The 24,014-nt window shown below is 45.0% G+C and overlaps 1 protein-coding gene across 1 annotated transcript in view; it reads left to right on the forward strand.

The window, feature by feature from the left end:
• Positions 1 to 24,014, forward strand: part of slc24a3 (solute carrier family 24 member 3) — a 148,248-nt gene that overhangs the window by 41,848 nt on the left and 82,386 nt on the right. Inside the window, exon 2 of the mRNA XM_085368948.1 lies at positions 22,722 to 22,841. Coding sequence (XP_085225074.1) covers positions 22,722 to 22,841 — 120 coding nt within the window. The remainder of the gene's footprint in view (positions 1 to 22,721; positions 22,842 to 24,014) is intronic.

Below are 24,014 nucleotides of genomic sequence, written 5' to 3' on the forward strand. Positions count from 1 at the left end.
TCCTCCAGACGGTGGAGTCGCTATGTGGTAGATGGCTGCGGTGCTCCGGAGAGGAGGAACGGGAGGAGTTGGCCCGCCAAGTGGGAGTATGCGTGTCTGTGTTTCCCTGGCTATGGGAGGCACTACACCCGCTGATCACCGACCTTCTCGTCACCGCCCTCCAACTCCGTCCGCAGCCACGGCTGCCTAGTGTGCAGGCTATGCCGCCAGAGCCCTGCTGTTGTCCCGTTTCCCCGCTGCTTCGCGAGCCAGAAGCAGTTGCAGTTGGAACGGTGAGGCTCGCCACCGACACACCTTCCGCTCGCGCCCCGTCGGCTTCCGCGTCTTCACCGCGGTCTGGCCGCACGGCGTGGCGCACGGAGACGACGGAGGCCATGGACTTTGGCGAGGAAGAGCGGCAGCAGGTGTTACGGGCTTATCGGGAGGACGAGCTCCGGTGGAAGCCCTGGCTCATCTCGGAGCAGGACCTCTCACCTGCTGCACAGCCTACCAGCCGCTCGCCGTCTCCAATCCGCTCAGACTTTACTTCGCCTGCCTCATTTCTGGCAAGGATGTGGGCGGACGACCGGGAGATCGCCGCTACATCACCCCCTGCATTGGTGCCATCAGCGCCCATCGCGCCAGCTACCAGAAGGGGGCGGCGCCGCCGTGGCACCGCATTAACTCCGGAAATCATGGAGCCCGGTCTCTGTGAGCAGCAGCAAGCAGCTTGCACCCACGTAGAGGAGGAGCTCCGGGGAAAGCCGTGGCCTACCCCCGATTGTCAGCACATCTTTCGGGGAACACGCCTGGCTCTCGGGGGCCCTCGGAGCCGCCAGGGTCTGCAGCCTCTCACAACTCAGTTAGCTCCCTCGCAGCCCTTCACAGCTCAGTTAGCTCCCTCGCCGCCACCCTCAGTTCAGTTAGCTCCCTCGCCGCCACCCTCAGTTCAGTTAGCTCCCTCGCAGCCACCCTCAGTTCAGTTAGCTCCCTCGCAGCCACCCTCAGTTCAGTTAGCTCCCTTGCAGCCACCCTCAGTTCAGTTAGCTCCCTCGCAGCCACCCTCAGTTCAGTTAGCTCCCTCGCAGCCACCCTCAGTTCAGTTAGCTCCCTCGCAGCCACCCTCAGTTCAGTTAGCTCCCTCGCAGCCGCCTGTAGCGCAGGCCCCAGTAGCTCCCGTGCCGCCTGTAGCGCAGGCCCCAGTAGCTCCAGTGCCGCCTGTAGCGCAGGCCCCAGTAGCTCCAGTGCCGCCTGTAGCGCAGGCCCCAGTAGCTCCAGTGCCGCCTGTAGCGCAGGCCCCAGTAGCTCCAGTGCCGCCTGTAGCGCAGGCCCCAGTAGCTCCAGTGCCGCCTGTAGCGCAGGCCCCAGTAGCTCCAGTGCCGCCTGTAGCGCAGGCCCCAGTAGCTCCTGTAGCCCAGTCCCCGATAGCAGTACGGTCCGCTGGTCAGCTTAACATTCAGCCAGGGGTCTCAAATCTCTCTGGCTCTGCATCGGCTCCTGCTGGGAGCTCGGATGAGCTCATCCAGGACTCCGCGGCTCCCACGCCGCCACCTACCTCGTCAGCTGGAGGGTCCGAGGGGCCCGTTCAGCCTCCTGTCTCCGCTGGAGGGTCCGAGGGGCCCGTTCAGCCTCCTGTCTCCGCTGGAGGGTCCGAGGGGCCCGTTCAGCAACCTTCCTCGTCAGCTGGGGGTTCTGGAGAACCGCACCAGCCTCTTGCCATTGGGTCCTCATCCTGCCTGCCACACAGCCGAAACATGACAGAGCTGCACTCCCGTGGTTGTAATGTTTTAAAAGTGTGGGCTCAGAATTTTTCCAAGCTGGCTTCAAACGATATCAGTGGTCCCTTGTCAATGTGGGGATGCACAGCTCCTGAAGCAGGTGAAAAGCAACACCCTGCATTGTTGATTTCGTGTCTCTTGACACCAAAGCAAATGATGGCATAAGCTAAGAGTCTGGGCTTTAGTCCAGTTGTTGCACGTGTACAAGAGAATACATGTGACTGAAAGTTTCCCTCCAAACTAGGCACATTTATCATCGCTTAAAGATGAGGCTGAATTTCAAGAATCTTAAAGTGTGGTGATTGCAGTACCTGTTCTGTTAGCAAAATTTAGAAAATAGCCAAGGCTAGCCCATAAAATAGACTCTTAACCAGACCCCAGGAGACTACAACTACAAGTTCACAGATTTTACTGGAACAAAAGGAACTTTAACCGTGCTGGACACGAGAAGGAGTCTCTGGAAACTAAAGATAGCAACCTGGGAGAGAGGAGATTAGGGTTAGACAAAGCACAAGTGTGCAGAATGGCTGGCTCAGGTTTGAATTGTGAGTTCTTACTTGGGAGTCCGAGTCTGAGGGTGAGTCTGATCTGTAGGTGGGGGAGCAGGCAGGTGAGGATTTGATCAAGTTTTCCCAGAGAAGGTGGAGCAGCTGGAACAGGTGAGTAAAACTGGAAATGTATCCACTCTTAAGCCACACAGGAATCACTGGAGAGCAGAAGCACAAGGAAGTTGGTGCAGGAGATACTCGTGTTAATCTTATGAAAGATTAATAGAATAATGAGGTGTGCCGGCCGGAGAGTAGGCTGTGGGAGCCCTGCCCCATCTGTGTGGAGCCTAGATGGACTGCGCTGATCCTCCTTGGAACAGAAAATGTTAGTATTGCAGAAAAACAGGTTGACCAGCCCAGTATTCTGTTTCCAAAAGGTCAAGGGCAAATAAGACCCCGCCGTGTTAATTTAAAGTGATCTGACATTAAATGAAAAAGAAGACCAAACTAAGTATGTGCGGTATGTTTAATAGAAACTGAGTGTAAGATATATGCTGGAAATTGCATTGTATTATAAAACATGCATATGAAAATCAGAAAAAGTCCATCTTACTGTATGTATATGTGGTGTGGGGGAGGGAATGGCCAGAAGTAGACTGCAAACATGGTTAAAATTGCTGGTCCACACAGGTAATGTTAAAATCACCACACCACCTCCAGAGAAATGCCATCGAATGGAGCTCTTGACTTATACTGAGCGGTATCACCTGCTCTGTCCAGCTCTACCACTCACCATGACTGTGAAACTGTTCACACACAGCTGCTCAGAGTGGCAGCTCTAATAAACACAGCACATAATCTTGTTCCAGCCTATTTCTCAAAAGTGAACTGTCACAGTAAAGTGACTGCTGCTGGGTTTTGGAGTGTTATTTGGACAAACAAAGACATCTGCAGATGTCACTGAGCTTTGGCTGGCTATTTTATTGATGAAAATTATCATCGTAGCCCTAATAAGTTTAAAGAATTGATAACATTTAAAAAATTAGTATAGATATTTACGAACTATTAACATCAACGGTTTAATGTTAATTCTAATGCAGAGCTACTGCATTCTGCTGTATACAGTAGAATTCTACTGTAGTGCTTCCCACAGATGGACTTGACTTGAGGTTCCAGCTAGCCTTTGCACTTTGGTTTTGTGTTTCTCCCGCCAGCTTGGTCAACCAGATTGTTTTTTTTTTTTTATGCAGTCACTTTTACAAAAAGTCGCATCTTCCAGCAGGGCACACCATCACGGACTGCAGGTGGCAGAGACACCCCGACTAGAACCTGTCCAATATTTTGGTCCAATTTATGCCATAGCATTAGCACGTGGTGATACTGCAGATGAGTACACTGTATCTGCACTACAGTGGGGCAAAAAAGTATTTAGTCAGCCACCGATTGTGCAAGTTCCCCCACTTAAAATGATGACAGAGGTCAGTAATTTGCACCAGAGGTACACTTCAACTGTGAGAGACAGAATGTGAAAAAAAAATCCATGAATCCACATGGTAGGATTTGTAAAGAATTTATTCGTAAATCAGGGTGGAAAATAAGTATTTGGTCAATAACAAAAATACAACTCAATACTTTGTAACATAACCTTTGTTGGCAATAACAGAGGTCAAACGTTTACTATAGGTCTTTACCAGGTTTGCACACACAGTAGCTGGTATTTTGGCCCATTCCTCCATGCAGATCTTCTCGAGAGCAGTGATGTTTTGGGGCTGTCGCCGAGCAACACGGACTTTCAACTCCCGCCACAGATTTTCTATGGGGTTGAGGTCTGGAGACTGGCTAGGCCACTCCAGGACTTTCAAATGCTTCTTACGGAGCCACTCCTTTGTTGCCCGGGCGGTGTGTTTTGGATCATTGTCATGTTGGAAGACCCAGCCTCGTTTCATCTTCAAAGTTCTCACTGATGGAAGGAGGTTTTGGCTCAAAATCTCGTGATACATGGCCCCATTCATTCTGTCCTTAACACGGATCAGTCGTCCTGTCCCCTTGGCAGAAAAACAGCCCCATAGCATGATGTTTCCACCCCCATGCTTCACAGTAGGTATGGTGTTCTTGGGATGCAACTCAGTATTCTTCTTCCTCCAAACACGACGAGTTGAGTTTATACCAAAAAGTTCTACTTTGGTTTCATCTGACCACATGACATTCTCCCAATCCTCTGCTGTATCATCCATGTGCTCTCTGGCAAACTTCAGACGGGCCTGGACATGCACTGGCTTCAGCAGCGGAACACGTCTGGCACTGCGGGATTTGATTCCCTGCCGTTGTAGTGTGTTACTGATGGTGACCTTTGTTACTTTGGTCCCAGCTCTCTGCAGGTCATTCACCAGGTCCCCCCGTGTGGTTCTGGGATCTTTGCTCACCGTTCTCATGATCATTTTGACCCCACGGGATGAGATCTTGCGTGGAGCCCCAGATCGAGGGAGATTATCAGTGGTCTTGTATGTCTTCCATTTTCTGATGTTTGCTCCCACAGTTGATTTTTTCACACCAAGCTGCTTGCCTATTGTAGATTCACTCTTCCCAGTCTGGTGCAGGTCTACAATACTTTTCCTGGTGTCCTTCGAAAGCTCTTTGGTCTTGGCCATGGCGGAGTTTGGAGTCTGACTGTTTGAGGCTGTGGACAGGTGTCTTTTATACAGATGATGAGTTCAAACAGGTGCCATTCATACAGGTAACGAGTGGGGGACAGAAAAGCTTCTTACAGAAGACGTTACAGGTCTGTGAGAGCCAGAGATTTTCCTTGTTTGAGGTGACCAAATACTTATTTTCCACCCTAATTTACGAATAAATTCTTTACAAATCCTACCATGTGGATTCATGGATTTTTTTTTCACATTCTGTCTCTCACAGTTGAAGTGTACCTCTGGTGCAAATTACTGACCTCTGTCATCATTTTAGGTGGGGAAACTTGCACAATCGGTGGCTGACTAAATACTTTTTTGCCCCACTGTATATGTAACACTTTACATAGAGAAAAAATAATACATAGAAAACAGTAGCACACATATTGTTTCCTGTGATGATAAGACAAAATATATAAATACATCCCAAGAAGTATGGTATAGGAGAGTATAGTATGAGTCATGTACTCATGGCCTGATTATTTTCTCTCTAGGGACAAGGTTGTACCTAGCATGGAGGCACATGTGTAAGCATATATCCACACATGACATGTCATGTAGTGATGCTACAGTCATGCTATAACTAGAAACATGGATTTTGTATGCATGTATGCACACACATAAGCCTGCCAGGGGACACTAATGAAGATAAAGTACCTAATTAAGCATGACAGTGAGGAGGGATGGGCAGCCATATTAAATAATGTAATGTTAGGTGGGCTTGAACCTATAGGCAGTGTGCTTTAACCAATATAGGACACTTTGTAAATATGTGACAGGAGAATGGACGGATGTTGCTAAGAGAGCAAACTCTGCCTATCTGTATACTCTGCTCACAAAAATAAAGCAACACTTGGAATGCAAATGTCCACCAAACAACTGTGCCTGTTGATGAATGGCAGCGTTGGCCATCAAGTCATTAAATACACTGCTCCGTACAATAAAGGAACACTTTGAAAACACCTCTGATTTTACAGGGGGGGAAATAAAATCTACTGATATGGACCGGCTAATGTTTTAGGAATGAAAGGATGCCACACAATTTGATGGACATGAAAAGGATCAGGAACTGAGGATCCCCTCCTCGAACTGGACCTTCTTTTACAAGAATGACATCAAGCTTTATGCCAAGCGAGACTTAAGACGTTGACTCGCTGATCCACCTCACTAGGATCTTTATCAAACTCAAACTCAATTACACAGGGGGCCAAAACTCAAAGCACACTTTAGGTCGAAGGCCGGACAGGATAAACATTTATTGAAAACAATTGTTGTTGTTTTTTTGTCAGAGCTGGATGCTTGGCATCTTTTTTTTGGCAACGAGTTTGTTTAGGTTTGGTGTGAGGTTGTGTGTTGTGGAGAATCTCAGGATTACACAGCAGCTCAATCAGCTCCGTCTGAATCTGTACAGGTGCAGTTTCCACGTCCATGGAAATGGGTTGTGAAGCAGCTTGAAATTCTTTTTTGAGCTTCAAAGTCACCAAAGCGCAATTGCACAATGTGCTCAGTTTATCAGCAAAGTGCGCATTTGGGAAGACTGTTGTGCCAGCTTGGTTCAACATTACTTGGCAACAGGGAAAGTGAGGCAAGTTGAAATGCCTTCACTGTATCACACATGTCAGCCATCATGTAGTCACGTCCCTGGAGCTGAAGGTTTAAGACGTTGAGATGAGCTGTTACGTCAGCCAGAAATGCCAATTCCACTTTTCATTTGCTGATGGTTTAAACCTTCAGCTCGGATAAAGTTTACAGTTTGTGTTACAGTGTTCATTACATGCTCTAGTTTTAGGACTTTATTACACAGCGTTTCCTGGTGTATCGTGCGATGATATGCTGTTAACTCACCTTTACAGTTCTCCTCCAGCATCTTTACTTGCATCCTTCCCACTAGTCTATATTCACAGTGCTCCATCTGTTATAAGTCCAACAAGTTTGTCCCAGGGCAGTTTCATGTCGGTTACATTTTGACGTTTTCAAAACTTGGTAACTAAACTTGGTAAATGGCTGGGCTGATACAGCTATCTCCTCTGGTACAATAAAACTTCACAGCAGCTTCACTGTGTTATTTTGCTCTGGTGAAAAGCATCTGCTGAAATGTTAGATTCTTCTTTAACTCTTCTACTTTCTTTATCTTCTGCTCTGCATTTAGGTTTTTCAGTTTATCCTGATGTTTTGTCTTGTAGTGCTGCCTTGGATTAAATTCCTTAATTACTGCCACATTAGCTCCACAAATAAGACACATGGGTTAACTGAAAATGTCAGTAAACAAACTCACCCTCCCATCGGTTTTGAAAGGCTCTGTTTTCAGAATCATCTTTCCTCTTCGCCATTGGAATGTGGTAATGTTCCCAGGTAGCAAGGCAGCTGAAGTGCTGCATTATGGGATCTGTAGTTTGTGCATTATCAGCACTTCATATCGCCAGGTCATTAATAACAATAATAATAGATCTAAATAAAATGATCTTGCAGGCTGGATACAAATGCATGGTGGGCCAGATGAGTTTGACACATATGATCTACAGTGAGGACAAGGCTAAGTGTAGATGAATGGTTGCAAAGACAGTGGAGGTGAGCTGCACTGAAAAGATGGAAGTACTAGAAGGCAGAATAGCAGATATACAGGATAGCTACAAATGCCTGGGTATCTCACAGATGAGCGAGAACCATGATGCATGGAGGTCAGCCACAGCCAAATACCTCCAGAATGTAAAACTGGCTGTGAGAAACCACCTGAACTGTAGAAATAAGATCCAAGCCACCAATGAATACAGTAAATACTATGGGTCACGAGATAGCCGGAATAATAAGCTGGCTACAGGAGGAGATAGATGCCACTGATGTCAAGACACGATAACTCCACCTGAAGTCTAGCACCCTGAAGCTCCTCTCAGATGAGCTGCTCCAAGAATACCTTTGGCAGTTAAAGACAGAAAGTGGTGAGGAATAAGAGGAGCTGTCATGGATGACCAAGCCCCTGCATGGGACGCACCACTGACAGATAAAAACCCCACCAGTGGTTAGAAAAGACCAACCTAATTGATAGCACAGAGGCTCGGATCATGGCGGCACAAGAGCAGGCCCTAACCAACAGGCTCCAGCAGAACGTCTTAACATGCACCTGGTGTCCATCAGCTCGTTTAGGGTTAGGTACCCCTCTGTAAGTAATTTTATCTGGCATATCTGAGTCTTATAATAGGGACCACTAATATACAAAGAAAATTTGAGTAAAATCAGTTTTCAAATTTTGGACTAAAACCCTTTACCGCTGCATGTTTTACCCTAGCATTGACACTAAACAAAAGTTCCAAAAGGCGACTATAGACACTAAATTGAAACCAGCAAACCCACTCAGGAAAAATTACTCAAATGAAATTGAACTGAAAATAAAATGTATTAAAACGAAACGGAATGTGAAATATAATGTACCTTTAATAATACTGCTAGTACAGCTAGGGGGGTGATTTGGTATAGTTTAATAAGAGCTATTTACCAGTTGGAACCTTAAATGTAAGCTGTAATCTTAAAGATGATATATTTATATACGTAATACTCCAGTGGGAGAGGACCATATACGGCAATGAATTTTTCAGTTTTATTATTGGACATAAATGGATGTATATTAGTCGGAAATATATTAACTGTGTGTTTTTCTTTGTTCTTTTTCTAAATCTTTGATTTGAAAATGGTAAGATGTCTTGCTGAAATTTGATGAAGTATACTGTACTTGTACTTTATTCCTGTGCTTGAGGTGTGTACATCAGTTAAACATGACAGCTTTCATGTCAGCTGTAGTTTTTATCCATCATTTTTTTTTGTTCACTTCGTCCAGCTTTACTAAAAAAAAAGAACTGAAGATGAGAACTTTTTCCTATTTAAAATGAAATGTGCATTTTTAGTTCATATGATCTCGATTGACATAGCTCACGTTCCTTTCCCCTCATCTGGAAGCCCTGCAGTGAACACCCCACGACGACTGCTGACTATGGTTACCTGTGTGAGTGACAGCGGAGCGCGTCTGATGGCATGTGCTTGTACTTTGGTTAGTCATAGTTGTATGTCTGTCTGTGCGTATGCAGCACTTACTCGGTATTATGTCATGAACCTACCCGACACCACCGTGCGTCTACTTAGTTCCATCATGTCGCCATAGTAACCTCGTAGAGCAGGTAGCTCAGAAGATAGAGCAGGTCGTCTACTGAGCAGAAGGTTGATGGTTCGATCCTTGGCTCTCAGAGTCCACATGCCAAATATCTTTGGGCAAGATACTAGTTCATCTCCGATGCATCCATCGAAGTATGAATGTGTGTGAATGTTAGAAAGCACTTGAAAGCATAGAAGAATGTGTTGTGTGAATGGGTGAAGGTGGCATGTTGTTTGAAGCACTGAGTGTTCTGGGTAGAAAAGCGCTATATAAGAAACAGTCCTCAGTCCATTTACCTGAAACTATTTCATAGTGGCATCCAGTTTCACTGGTCAGCCAGACTTAGGAATGCAAAGATTCAAGCTATTAGGTAGTGACAAATGTGGATGTTAAGAAATACATTGCTTACACATACACATGTTATTGTCTAGCCCAATCTCATAGCAAAATGTAAAATACTCATGAAATTTGTTTTTGTTCTGGTACTTGAATTGTGAAACATTTTAGTGATAGTGACCACAAATCTTTAAGTAATGTGTTTCAGTAGGAAATGTATTTCCTGTCAGCAACACGTATCTTGTCTCATATTCGGCAGCAGCAACCTGGCTATCAAGAAAACAGCTTTTAAATAAATAATAGCCACTTTATTTTAAGTTGGTGATGTTTTTGTAAACCTGATCTATTAATTTTATTTCTCATTGAATTATGAACATATTAAATATTACAAATGTGTTAAAAGAAGGCAAAAGATAAAAGAAAATTCTGCTACAGCTCACTCTCGAATATTTTTCGAGCACTCACAGAGCTGGACTTCTTTAGTATTTGGAAATTCTTTGGTGTAACATTGTACAATGTGTTTCATTGAAAAAAGCAAGCACCACAGTCCAAGTTACATCTCTATTACTAAACTCTCTCTAACTGAAATGAAATAATGAAAAGGAGAAAGCAGACGAACAGTATAGGGAAAGACTGTACAGGTATGCACTCAGCAGGCAAGCTACAAGCACTCTCCTGGGATGTATTATCATGTCTTCTGCTTCACTGTACAATGGCAGCATTTCCTCTGAGGTTTGGTTGCAGTTTCCCTGTGGAATATCCTCTTAAGTCTGCACCAATCTCACTATATCCAACATTCATTCTCTCGTCTGCTACCACATGCCACACAGCCTATCCTTTCATATTCTGTAAATGCGCATATGAGCTAAAAAAGCCAAACGCTTCATCCCCAATACAGGTGGTCACCGGGAGAAAATGGTAATGTAGCACCACAGAGCAGGACACAAGGCAGACACACAATAAGTACCATGCTGTCACTCTAGCCTTTTCCTTTTCATCCCTTTTTATTTCCGTTACTTTCCTTGTAACATTTACTTTATCATTAAATTGTATTCAAATTGATATTGTGACACAAAGCAGCAAGCATTGGCATTGAAACATAAATATATTACAGACTGTTGTTTCTACCTTCATAATGAAGCAGGTGATTTTTGATTTTTTATTTTTTTAAATAATATAACTCCTTGGATGCTTAAATTTTTGAGTGACAGGTTTGCAGACACAGGGAGCAGTAGCTGCTCAGTACAGTATCTGCATCCCTTGCAGTAATTCAAACTGAACCATACCTGTCAACAGTACCCTGTCTTGGTGTCTTTTCAGGCACGTTTAATGCGTGGTCATGGATGGATGGTTATGATGAATTATATGGCTGTGTGGTACACAGAAGAGTAGGGGAGGGTGTGTATAGAACATTAAGATCCACAATTTGCAAAGACTATACCCATATTCATATTTATACAAGCAGTGTTTTTATATCTGCGTGCGTGTGCGTGTGTGTGTGTGTGTGTGTGTGTGTGTGTGTGTGTGTGTGTGTGTGTGTGTGTGTGTGAGTGTGTGTCATTAATAACCTTTCTGTGTGGAACTTCAGGAAGCAGTTGCTTGTAAATGTGAGCTGGACATCACATTTCTGACTTTTGGAGTAGCATTGAATCCTGGTACCTCATGAACCCCTTTGCCGTCCTATCTATGTTCCTAACACACATACACCAACACAAATGTTGGTGTTGGTGCTTAACCACACACATTACGTAAACTTACCCCGAACTGACCCCTGACCTCCTAACTGCACCTCAAAACTGTTCCACTTTTCCTCACTGTCCTTATCATCAAGTTGACTGCCGACAGTAGGGCACGGTGTTCACAGGGATAAGGAACATGCAAATATGTGCATGCTTATATTATGACACAACATTCTGATCTGACATGCCATTCTGTAGTCAGCTGACCTGTCAAATGTATAAATATGATTTTGGAATTTCTATAAAATATTTTTATATGTGATTTAGATATTTAATTTTCTTTATGCAAAGTTTCATCAAGATCGGTCTTCTCATCTAGGAGGATATAAGGAACACACATAAAATCTTTATCAGAATCAGAATCAGAATCAGAATGGGTTTATTGCCAGATGTTGAGGTTTACAACATTAGGAATTTGCTGCGGTGCTTCAGTGCAAACAATAAGAGTTAAAGTGCTATGTAGAAAGAAAGATATGTGCATGAGATATACATGAGATATATACATGAGAATAAGAATTAAGAGTGCTACGTAGAAGGATATATACATGAGTGCAGGTGGTGATCAGTGCCAGACATGAAATGATGCAGTGACACAGCGTAGGGTCATGTGTGAGTGGCGGGGGCAGTCATGTGGTTATTGTTCATGTGTCCAACAGCAGAGGGGAAGAAACTGTTCTTGTGGCGAGAGGTTCTGGTGCGAATGGACCGGAGCCTCCTGCCTGAGGGGAGCAGGTCAAACAGACTGTGTCCAGGGTGAGAAGGGTCAGCTGAGATCCGGGCTGCACGCCGCAGTGTCCTGGAGGTGTACAGGTCCTGCAGAGATGGGAGTCTGCAGCCAATCACCTTCTCAGCAGAGCGCACAACACGCTGCAGTCTCTGTTTGTCCCTGATAGCGGCTCCAGCGTACCACACGGTGATGGAGGAGGTGAGGATGGACTCGATGATTGCAGTGTAGAATTGCATCATCGTCCGTGTTGGCAGGTTGAATTTCTTCAGCTGCCTCAGGAAGTACATCCTCTGCTGGGCTTTCTTGATGACGGAGGTGATGGTGGGCTCCCACTTCAGGTCCTGGGTGATGGTGGTACCCAGGAAGCGGAATGAGTCCACAGAGGTGATGGGGGTGTCAGTCAGGATGATGGGGGGGAGTGGGGCTGTGTGCTTCCTGAAGTCCACAATAATCTCCACTGTCTTCTGGGCATTCAGCACCAGGTTGTTGTGGCTGCACCAGGTCACCAGACGTTCAACCTCCCTCCTGTAGGCAGACTCATCCCCGTCAGAGATGAGCCCAATGACGGTGGTGTCATCTGCGAACTTGATTAGCTTGACAGACTGGTGGGTGGAGGTGCAGCAGTTGGTGTACAGGGAGAAGAGCAGAGGAGAAAGAACACAGCCCTGAGGGGAGCCGGTGCTGATGGTCCGGGAGTCCGAGACATTCTTCCCCAGCCTCACGTGCTGCTTCCTGTCTGTCAGGAAGTCAGTATATTATGACAATTACAATTAGAAAAGTGGTCCAAAGGTATAATGTTTCATGATGATATTTCAGTTTGAACATGGATTAAAAAGGATATTAATCTCATGCAGATTTGATTGTTGAACTAGCGCAATGATACTGGAGAACACTCGCTGTTGGACTCCATGTATACATGTGTTGTTACACCAGCAGAAGGACAATGATCTCAAAAATAAAACTAGGTCTGATTTCAATTTAAGCACACTTCCTGTATGCTTTGTGTGCATATCAGAGTTAGCTAATCAGCCAACATCATTTAGGATTATATACATAATAAATAGTAAATAAAATGAAAATAGATCTGTTCAAAATGCCAGATATACACTAGATGAAAAGCTCTCTTTTCCAAGTACTTGGAATAATTGTACTAAATAGACAATAAGCCTTGGTTGCTAATTAACCAAATACTTATATACCTGAATTAATTTAGCATAGTGTTAGTACATTATTTATTCCAGAGATCATGAAAACTGATCAAACTGATAAAAGATAGAACATTTAAATGCAATCCAATCTAGTGCTTCCAGAGGGACAAAATCCTTGGTGAAAAATCTGAAAGTTATTTGAAACAAATATGTGGCTGAATCAGACAAATGCATTCAAAATCTTCTGAAGTCTGTGTTCCCCTGTGTGTTGACGCAGACTGTCTTTTATATTTTTGTTTTTTCCCCTCATTAAATACCATGAAAATAGTCAAAGGAGCTTGCAAAGAAAAGCGTCTGGACTTCTTTAAGTTGCTTGAAGACGTTTCACCTCTCATCCGAGAAGCTTCTTCAGTTCTAAGGTCAAATGGTGGAGAGTTCCAGATTTAAACACAGTGGGAGTGACCCCCCACAGAGGGACAAAAGGACCCCCTGATGATCCTCTAATCGCCTGAGCCAAGGTGGGAAACTGGGCGTGGGTCCCAATCAGCCAGAGTTTCGGGTGAGCTCATTGTGAAACCTGGCCCCACCTTATCATGCGATTTCCTGAGGTCAGATGGCCCAGGATGTGAGTGGGCGTTATGGCGTCTGGGAAGGGATCTCAAAACTGGATTATAGATGGCAGAGAGTTGGTGTCGTAAACCCCCGCCTCTGTTCAAAGATGGTCGCTCACAGTGGACATAGATGGCTTCTTTCACTCCTCTTTCAAACCATCTGTCCTCTCTGTCCAAAATGTGAACATTGGCATCCTCAAAAGAGTGTCCTTTATCCTTAAGATGCAGATGGACTGCTGAGTCTTGTCCTGTGGAGGTGGCTTTTCTGTGTTGTGCCATGCGCTTGTGAAGTGGCTGTTTGGTCTCTCCAATGTAGAGGTCTGAGCATTCCTCGCTGCACTGTACAGCATACACCACACCTCTTAGAAGAGGTTTACAAGTTTGTGGACAAGGCTCAGCGGGCCCAACACTCTAAAGGAAAAGAAAGACAACGCAGGAAATTTCACACCTTGCTTTCAAAAACACACACTCCTCATCCTGAACCTACACAACCCAGAGAAGAAAACACACCTGATGCCAGTCAGGAGAAATGGGTGAAGAACTTTTCAGACAGGATTCTCACTGAACCTGAAAAGAGAGTATTAGCCAAAGGACTCAATTTTGCCATTTCTCCACAACAGTTGCCCATAGTGGACCTCATCACAGCCACAGAATCTGCCATACGGATTAATAAATTATCACAGACAGAAGCAGAGCAAATCAGGATGAAAGTCTCAGCCACGCTCTCCAGTGCCAAAGTCCCTCCATCCAACCTCACAATACAAGAAAAGAAGGCCGTCGCTTCCCTGGGCAAAGACCACAACATCACGCACATTACCAACTCCGGAAGACGATCAAAGCAGCCAAACGTGAGTACAGGGACAGGGTGGAGCAACAGTTTGACAACCCTCGGAGTATGTGGCAGGGACTAAACACGATCACAGACTTTAGAGGGAAAACCAGCACACCGCAGACCACGGCCTCTCTGTGTGAGGATCTAAACGTATTCTACGCTAGATTCGACACAGCGAACACCATGAGACCGGACAGTGTGCGCACCGCGGATGACGTCAGTGCGCACACTGTGTCTGAGGAGGATGTGCGGAAGTGCTTCAGGAAGGTGAACGCACGCAAAGCTACTGGTCCGGACGGGATTCCCGGCCGCGTCCTCAGGTCATGCGCGGCTCAGCTGGCTGGAGTGTTCACGCACATCTTCAACCTTTCCCTTTCTCTGTCTGTAGTCCCAGCCTGCTTCAAAATGGCCACCATTGTCCCTGTACCCAAATCCTCCACCATCTCCTCATTGAACGACTGGCGACCTGTAGCCCTGACCCCCATCGTAAGCAAATGCTTCGAGAAGCTGGTCAGGGACTTCATCTGCTCTGCACTACCCGACTCACTGGACCCTCTACAGTTTGCATACCGCCACAACAGGTCCACTGATGATGCTATAGCCCTGACACTACACACTGCCCTGTCACACCTGGAGAAGAGAGACACGTATGTGAGGATGCTGTTTGTAGATTACAGCTCAGCATTCAATACCATCGTTCCCTCGAAGCTGGACAGGAAACTGCAGGATCTAGGACTGAGCAGCTCCCTCTGCAGCTGGATCCTTAGCTTCCTGTCTGACAGACGCCAGGTGGTCAGACTGGGCAGCATCACCTCATCCCCCATCACACTGAACACTGGTGCTCCACAGGGGTGTGTACTGAGCCCTCTCCTGTACTCACTCTACACCTACGACTGCACAGCCACTAACAGCTCCAACATCATTGTGAAGTTTGCGGACGACACTACAGTGGTGGGTCTTATCACCAACGGTGATGAGACGGCTTACAGGGAGGAGGTCAGCGCCCTGACCCACTGGTGTCAAGACAACCATCTCACCCTCAACGTCGCAAAGACAAAGGAGTTGATAGTGGACTTCCGGAGGTGCAGAGAAGTACACACCCCCATCACCATCAACGGCGCTGCTGTGGAGAGAGTGAGCAGCTTCCGGTTCCTTGGTGTACACCTGGCTGAGGATCTTACGTGGTCAGTACACACAAACAAAACAGTGAAGAAGGCGCAGCAGCGCCTCTTCTTTCTCAGGAGACTGAAAAGATTCGGCATGAGCCCCCGCATCCTCAGGACCTTCTATCACTGTGCCATTGAGAGCATCCTCACTGGATGCATCACCACCTGGTATGGCAACAGCACCGCCTACAACTGCAAAGCTCTCCAGCGAGTAGTGCGGTGCTCTGAACGGATAATTGGAGGTGAGCTTCCCTCCCTCCAAGACATCTACAGGAAGCGCTGCCTGAGGAAAGCGGGGAGGATCATCAAGGACTCCAGTCACCCCAGCCATAAACTGTTCAGACTGCTTCCATCAGGAAGGAGGTTCTGCAGCATCCGGTCCCGTACCAGCAGACTGAGAGACAGCTTTTTCCATCAGGCCATCAGACTGCTGAACACGTCATAGACACCTCAGCTTCACTACTGGAACTTCAACATTATGCACTCCACACTGTATATAAATGCCACTTGTTTTGCACATATTCAACTCTGTATATTTTATATATTTTATTATTATTATTATTTTTTTTTTTTTTTTTTACTATTTAATTTGTAAAAATGTGTATACACACACACACACACACACACACACACACACACACACACACACACACACACACACACACACGTAGGAAAATATTTAGTATACACATCCAGAAATGCATACACTATTATATATTGTACATATATTTATTAGTTTCAGGTTGGCCATTCTTGTATTTTGCTCGTTTGTGTTGTTGTGTTTGCACATCTCTGTTGCTTGTGGGGCTCGCACACGAGAATTTGCGACTGCGCTGTGCACATTGAAGAGAACGGCAAACTCAACATCGAAGTTTACCGGAAGCCCACACACACGGACCAGTACCTCCTCTTTGACTCCCATCACCCTTTGGAACACAAACTTGGAGTAATCAGGACCCTACACCACCGGGCAGAACATGTTCCCTCTAAGCCTGAAGGGAAAAAGAAGGAACACACACATATAAAGGAAGCACTCAAAACGTGCGGCTATCCTAAATGGGCGTTCTTAAAGTCAGCAAAGAGGCACAGAAAAGAAGATCAGACACCAGCGAGGGAGGACAGACGCAACAACATTGTCATCCCCTATGTAGCCGGCGTATCAGAGAAACTCAGGAGAGTTTTCTCCAAGCATGACATCCCAGTGTATTTCAGACCCACCAACACGCTCAGACAGAAACTGGTTCACCCGAAAGACAAAACACCAAAACACAAACTTAACAATGTGGTGTATGCTGTACAGTGCAGCGAGGAATGCTCAGACCTCTACATTGGAGAGACCAAACAGCCACTTCACAAGCGCATGGCACAACACAGAAGAGCCACCTCCACAGGACAAGACTCAGCAGTCCATCTGCATCTTAAGGATAAAGGACACTCTTTCGAGGATGCCAATGTTCACATTTTGGACAGAGAGGACAGATGGTTTGAAAGAGGAGTGAAAGAAGCCATCTATGGCCACTGTGAGCGACCATCTTTGAACAGAGGCGGGGGTTTACGACACCAACTCTCTGCCATCTATAATCCAGTTTTGAGATCCCTTCCCAGACGCCTTAACGCCCACTCACATCCTGGGCCATCTGACCTCAGGAATTCGCATGATAAGGTGGGGCCAGGTTTCACAATGAACACACCCGAAACTCTGGCTGATTGGGACCCACGCCCAGTTTCCCACCTTGGCTCAGGCGATTAGAGGATCATCAGGGGGTCCTTTTGTCCCTCTGTGGGGGGTCACTCCCACTGTGTTTAAATCTGGGACTCTCCACCATTTGACCTTAGAACTGAAGAAGCTTCTCGGATGAGAGGTGAAACGTCTTCAAGCAACTTAAAGAAGTCCAGACGCTTTTCTTTGCAAGCTCCTTTGACTACGATGACCTGGATGACTGAGAACCTTCACAGACATACCATGAAAATAGCGTTATCATAAATGACAATAGTGTTGCCATTTTTGTTATTTGTGTGTTACAATTTTCATGAAAAAACTAAAAGAAAACACGTTTTAATCTTTTGAGCTGGGGTGCTGTGGACACCCGAGTTTGTGAAAGCAATAACTCAAGAACAAGGCAAGATTGAATTTTCAAATCAATACCATGGTTGCATCTCCTGAAAATCTCTGTTAAGTTTAAATCTTAGTGACCTTGAGTTCAAGGTCAGAGGTCAACTTTCTGAAAACCAGAGGATTTTCACATTTATAACATAGGTATGTCTACTAGGAGGCTGAAGGGTAGCACTATATTTATATATTTATAAAGAATTACAAACAACAATTAGTTGATGCTTTAAGCAGGTTTATTTAATTAATATCCAATTTATTTCCAATTAATTTCAAATTCATCTTTAACATTTGTTGTAGGTCTGATTGAAGGACTGATGTGATGCTAAGTTTTCCACTGCTCCGCTTTGAATATTGAGAGATTAGTTAATGAACTTTAAGCCAATTGTGCCCAAGTTTAAGACCATATTCATTGGTTGTTTTTGTTATTTTTGGGGGGGCTTTTTTCACAAGAATTGCTAGCTTCCCTAGAGTTTTGGCCACCCCAACAATCAGACGATTGCTAAGAAAGCACAAGGTTTTGTCCCCCTGTGATATTCATGTCAGTGCAGGGGGAACTCTTAGAGAGGCAAGGGACGAAAAAGGGATGCTTCAGAACCTCTGAGGGTGTTATGCGCTGATTTGCATCCAAGGCCAACATCTGTTTGGTGAGCCTGATAAATAATGGTTGGCATTTTCAGGTCCTCGCCTAACCTTCATTAGTTTTACGAGATCATTGAGACGCTTAAGTTTTATAAATCGAGTTTCCTTGGATTGATAATCTGTCTCGTATTGAAATTGTTCTTTGGTCTTAAATGTTGTTGTAGTTGTCTTCGATGAAATAGTCATCAGTGTACAAGCCAGAATCCTGAGGATGATCTGGTAGCTGACCCTGAGTTTCAATTATGAATTTCAAAACATCATAATCGTCTTCCCCAGGATAGAGAGGCACCCCTGTAGAAAGCTCCACAGCTACCAGCCCCAGAGACCACATGTCAATTGCTTCATCATATGGAGTGCCAAGCATAACCTCAGGTGCACAATAACGTCCCCACACGGTCACCAGGAATCACTGCAGAGCGGGACATGCGAGTTTGACTTTGACTGGAGACTCATGGCGATTCACAACCAGAACCCAGGTGGAACAGAGCATTTTCGTTCATCCTGTAAACTTCGTAGCAGTAGCAGTAATGCAAGTTACTTCCCTCAAGTGAAAGCTTTAAATGTGTTTTTGTATATGAATATTTCATACTTTAAGGCTGCCTGTTTATCTAAGGGAGATGAACAATACATTATAATTGTACATAATAATATCACAGATAGATTAAATAAATAGATTTTAGATAGATGTGATGCGAAATATGCATATTTTTTTTTTGGTAATATGCTGGAAAAGCTTGAAAATGGACCTTGAAAGTGCTTAAAAAGCTTGAATTTGACCTTGAAAAAGGTATATGAACCCTGGAGATTGTCTTATCTCTACTTCTCTGGTGGATTCATGGTGATTTATGTTTACATAATATTTACCTCCAAGGTAGATATTATATGAAACATTAAAACACAAAATACCTTCATGTTATTAAGATAAGATAAGATAAGATAACCTTTATTAGTCCCACACGTGGGAAATTTGTTTTGTCACAGCAGGAAGTGGACAGTGCAAAAGTTATGAGGCAAAAATTAGGATACAATAAGAATAAATACAGTACACAACTGTACAGAATAGAATAAAATAAAATACTATATACAGTAGAATAAAATAAAATAAATATACAATAAGATAAAAATAGAATACAAATACAAATGCTATATACAACTGAGTAAAAATACAACGATGACAGAAAGGATTATTGCACTTAGTATTATTGCATATGTATGGATGTGTGTGTTTGATCAGTTAAAGTCTTTATTATGGAGTCTGACAGCAGTGGGGAGGAAAGACCTGCGAAATCTCTCCGTCCCACACCGTGGGTGCCGCAGTCTCCCACTGAAGGAGCTGCTCAGTGCTGTCACAGTCTGCTGCATGGGGTGGGAGATGTTGTCCAACAGTGATGACAGCTTAGCCACCATTCTCCTGTCACTCACCACCTCCACTGGGTCCAGAGGACATCCTAGAACAGAGCTGGCCCTTCGGATCACCCTGTTCAGTCTCTTCCTGTCCCCAGCAGAGATGCTGCCGCCCCAGCAGACCACACCATAAAAGATAGCAGAAGCCACGACAGAGTCATAGAAGGTCTTCAGGAGTGGGCCCTCCACTCCAAATGACCTGAGTCTCCGCAGCAGGTACAGCCTGCTCTGCCCTTTCCTGTAGAGGGCGTCTGAGTTATGAGTCCAGTCCAGTCTATTGTTCAGATGAACACCAAGGTATCTGTAGCTGTCCACAGCCTCAATGTCCATACCCTGGATGTTCAGTGGTTGCAGTGGAGAATGCTTGTGCCTGCGGAAGTCTACCACCAGTTCCTTGGTTTTACTGGCGTTGATCTGGAGGTAGTTCAGCTGGCACCAGTCCACAAAGTCTTGGGTCAGACCTCTGTACTCCTTGTCGTCCCCATCAGTGATGAGGCCGACTATTGCAGAGTCATCAGAGAACTTCTGCAGGAAGCACTGGGTGGAATTGTGGGAGAAGTCTGCAGTGTAGATGGTGAAGAGGAACGGAGCCAGAACCGTTCCCTGTGGGGCCCCCGTACTGCAGATGACCCTGTCCGACACACAGCCCTGAGTCCTCACATACTGTGGTCGGTCGGTGAGGTAGTCCAAAATCCAGGTAGTGAGGTGATGGTCCACTCCAGAGTTCACCAGCTTGTCCTTTAGAACCGAGGGAAGAATGGTGTTGAAGGCACTGGAGAAATCAAAGAACATAATTCTCACAGTGCTTCCAGCGGTCTCCAGGTGAGCGAGGGAACGATGTAGGAGGTGAATGACGGCATCATCCGCTCCAATGCCAGGCTGGTAGGCAAACTGAAGTGGGTCCAGTGATGAGCTTATTAGGCGCCGAAGCTGAGCCAGGACCAACCGCTCCAGGGTCTTCATCAGGTGGGATGTCAGAGCCACCGGCCTGTAGCTGTTGAGGTCCTTGGGGCGTGAAGTCTTTGGCACTGGTACAACACAGGAGGTTTTCCAGAGCTGTGGGACTCTTCCCAACCTCAGGCTCAGGTTGAAGAGGTGCTCCATCACCCCACACAGTTGGTCCGCGCAGGACCTGACGACCCTCGAGCTGATGCCATCTGGACCCGCTGCCTTCTTGCCATTAATCCTCCTCAGTTCCCTCCTAACCTGGGTGGTTGAGAGAGACAGGCTGGAGCTTTGTGTTGAGTGTGTATTGGATGCTGTAGTTGGGGGTGGGGGGGAGTGAGCAGGGTGAATAGAGGAGGTGTGAAGAGTCTAAGGTGGAACAGCAGCAGTGGGGGTGGGTGAGTCTGCAGCCGATGTTGCAGACTGCCTCATGGCTGAATCAAATCTGTTGAAGAAATGATTCAGTTCATTTGCCCACCTCACATCCCTCCCAGGCAGAGAGTTCTGCTGTTTGTGGCCCGAGATGGTTCTGAGGCCTCTCCAGACTTCACCAACGTTGTTTTGTTGAAGCTGGTTCTCCATCTTCTGCCTGTAGCTGTCCTTCCCATTCCTTATCAGTCCCCTCAACTCTCTCTGCACCCTTTTCAACTCCTCTTTGTCTCTGGATTTGAAGGCCCTCCTCTTCTGCTTGAGGACGGTTTTAATTTCTGGGGTAATCCAAGGTTTGTTGTTGGAGAAACACCGTACAGTCCTGGTAGGTACGGTGTTATCCACACAGAAATTAATATAGTCAGTAATGCATGTCACCAGGCTGTCGATGTCCTCTCCGTGGTCATCACAAATCACCTCCCACACAGTCGACTCAAAACAATCCTTAAGAGCCTCCTCGCTCTCCTCCGACCATCTCTGTACTGTGCGGGTGGCTGATATTGATCTGTTACCAGTGAACCTAGTAAGTTAAAATGTTTCATTTTAGTGCCTCTTGCTTTTCCAGCCTTTTGTTTCCCTGTCCCAACTTTTTTTCAAATGTTTCTGCACTCAAATTCGAAATGAGTTAATATTTTTCATGAAATATGAACGTCTCAGCTGACACGTTTGATATGTTTTCTATGTAAAATTTGGGTTCAAGAGATTAGAAAAATCATTGCGTTCTGTTGTTATGTCAGTTTTACATAATTTCACAAAATCTACGTATTGCTTTTGATTTTGTAGGAATTCAGGTGACGCTGGCTTTGCTGAATAGAGAACTACATTTTTGGTTAGCTAAACATATTCTTAAGGGCCCAGATCCACCAAAGAACTGCCATTTTACTTCAGCTGTAAAGCCTGCTATTCCATATCATTGCCTTTCTCTGCTTCATCCTTTCCTGCAACACGGCTGCAAAACATTTGGTTTTTTTGCATTTTGATAAATATAGTTGAACACAGTGCTATTTATAGAAACCCAGTGTGCTGTGCACCTAAGTTGTTTCTGTTGCATGGTGGGAGGGGAGATGGGTCAGAGGTGGAGTGCTTGAGGTTACTGTAACCCAGATGACAGAGCTGGAATGATTGGCCTTGCGGCACTCAGTGTGCCGCCACGCTTAATGCTCCCGCAGGAACATGGTTACACAAGATGCATGTCTCATCTGCCTTTTGTTCTGTGGGGAGAGGGAAGTTATTCAGAAATGTCAATTGACTGTGGAACTAAGAGCTTGTGCATTACAGCCATTATTCTGTTTGTGTATGGGCTGGTTATTTTTTAATATATATATTTTTTAAAAGCAGACAAAATATAGAGAAAGTATGTCTGAAAATGTTTTGTTATATAAAACCACTTTTGCAGAATGCATAATCATGCATTCACTTATTTCACTTAACTTTGTCCCTTGGGTTGGAAGTGCCACTAATGATTGGCCTGATAGGTTTGTAGTGAGTCTGTTTTTCATGAAACCTTCCTTAACATTCCAATATCTGTTTGTCTCCTTTCGGTCTTTTTTTCTTTCACTTAGGATATCATGTTTCCAGCTCCATGGTTGTGGAGGAGGCAAGATGGGAAAGTCGTCACCTTCTACAGGAAGACAACCACTCCAAGCTGTACTCTGAGCCTGAGAAGAACTGCACCGAACCAGGTGAGAGTAATTTAAATGTGTCTCATATGCAAGTGTCAGTGTGGGAGGTTTCTGAAAAGCTTTTATTAGAGCAAGCGGATGTTAAGTGGTGCGTACTTCTATAGTACCCAAGCCTAGTGTGCATCAACTGTGATGGGCTAGAGACTAAGGAACTCAGGTTTTGGGCATTACTGCCTTTTTGTGTTCAGGGACAGTTGAGAGAGAGGCAAGAAATGTGGAAGAGTGAGTAGGCGAATGTCATGCAACATTGTCCTAGAGATCCACTCCTCTGGCAATATATGCTATGCCCTATCCACTTGGCTGCAGGTTCACCCCATCAGATTCTTTCTTGGTTCTGCTGACCAGGGGTTAAAGGTAGTTATGCTACAACATTTTAGGACATTTACACACAGTTGATAAGTTTGTAAAATCTTTCCTGTCATTTGTGTTTTTTTTCATCCAATAATTGGCCCGACAGTAGGGTCTCACCTGTCATTTAGCTGGTCATCCAGCTGACTAGGCATATCTTACTTGTGAATGTCGTAACTAGAAAAATCATGTCTGGATGGAAATGTTAGCTAACATGGTCCATCATACTAACTTAGATGCCTAACAGACCTCATTTTATGTAACACAGCAAGCAGATAGCCAGAAATCTGCCATTTATATCAGCTGCGCAACATGTATCTGGCATTAGTAGCTTTATCACATCAAGTTCAGCTTCGTTGTCATTATATTGATTTGTTGTACAACATATACATACAGTACATACAGTACTGCAGCACAATGTCACAGTCGCTACAGGAAAAGCAGCAGTTGATACGACCAAAATTATTGTAACTTGTTGCCTTTGAAACTATTATTGTGAAAACGGGAACCAGATCAGAGGAAATTAGAGCAATGGCATCTTCATTTTGGTTAGTCATGAAGACCATAAAACAGCAGTAAGATGGGGTCAGACAGTTCGTGATAATATGACAACATATACTACATATATAGACATTCACATTGAACAGTCATTGTCATTAACTGCATACACTGAGAGAATAGGCAAAACATTTTAGATTTTAAACAGTTAAACAAGTTAACTAGAATGCAACCTGTTGGAAAACAGTTGTGTCATGTCCCTTATTGCAAAAAAACATGTTGCAGATGAGTTGTGTTCATCATCCCAGATTGACTCACATTGATATC

The sequence above is a fragment of the Diplotaxodon limnothrissa genome, linkage group LG13 (genome assembly GCF_057381915.1).
Source record: "Diplotaxodon limnothrissa isolate DT_005_m linkage group LG13, D_limnothrissa_male_GT1.1, whole genome shotgun sequence".
Taxonomy (NCBI): domain Eukaryota; kingdom Metazoa; phylum Chordata; class Actinopteri; order Cichliformes; family Cichlidae; genus Diplotaxodon; species Diplotaxodon limnothrissa.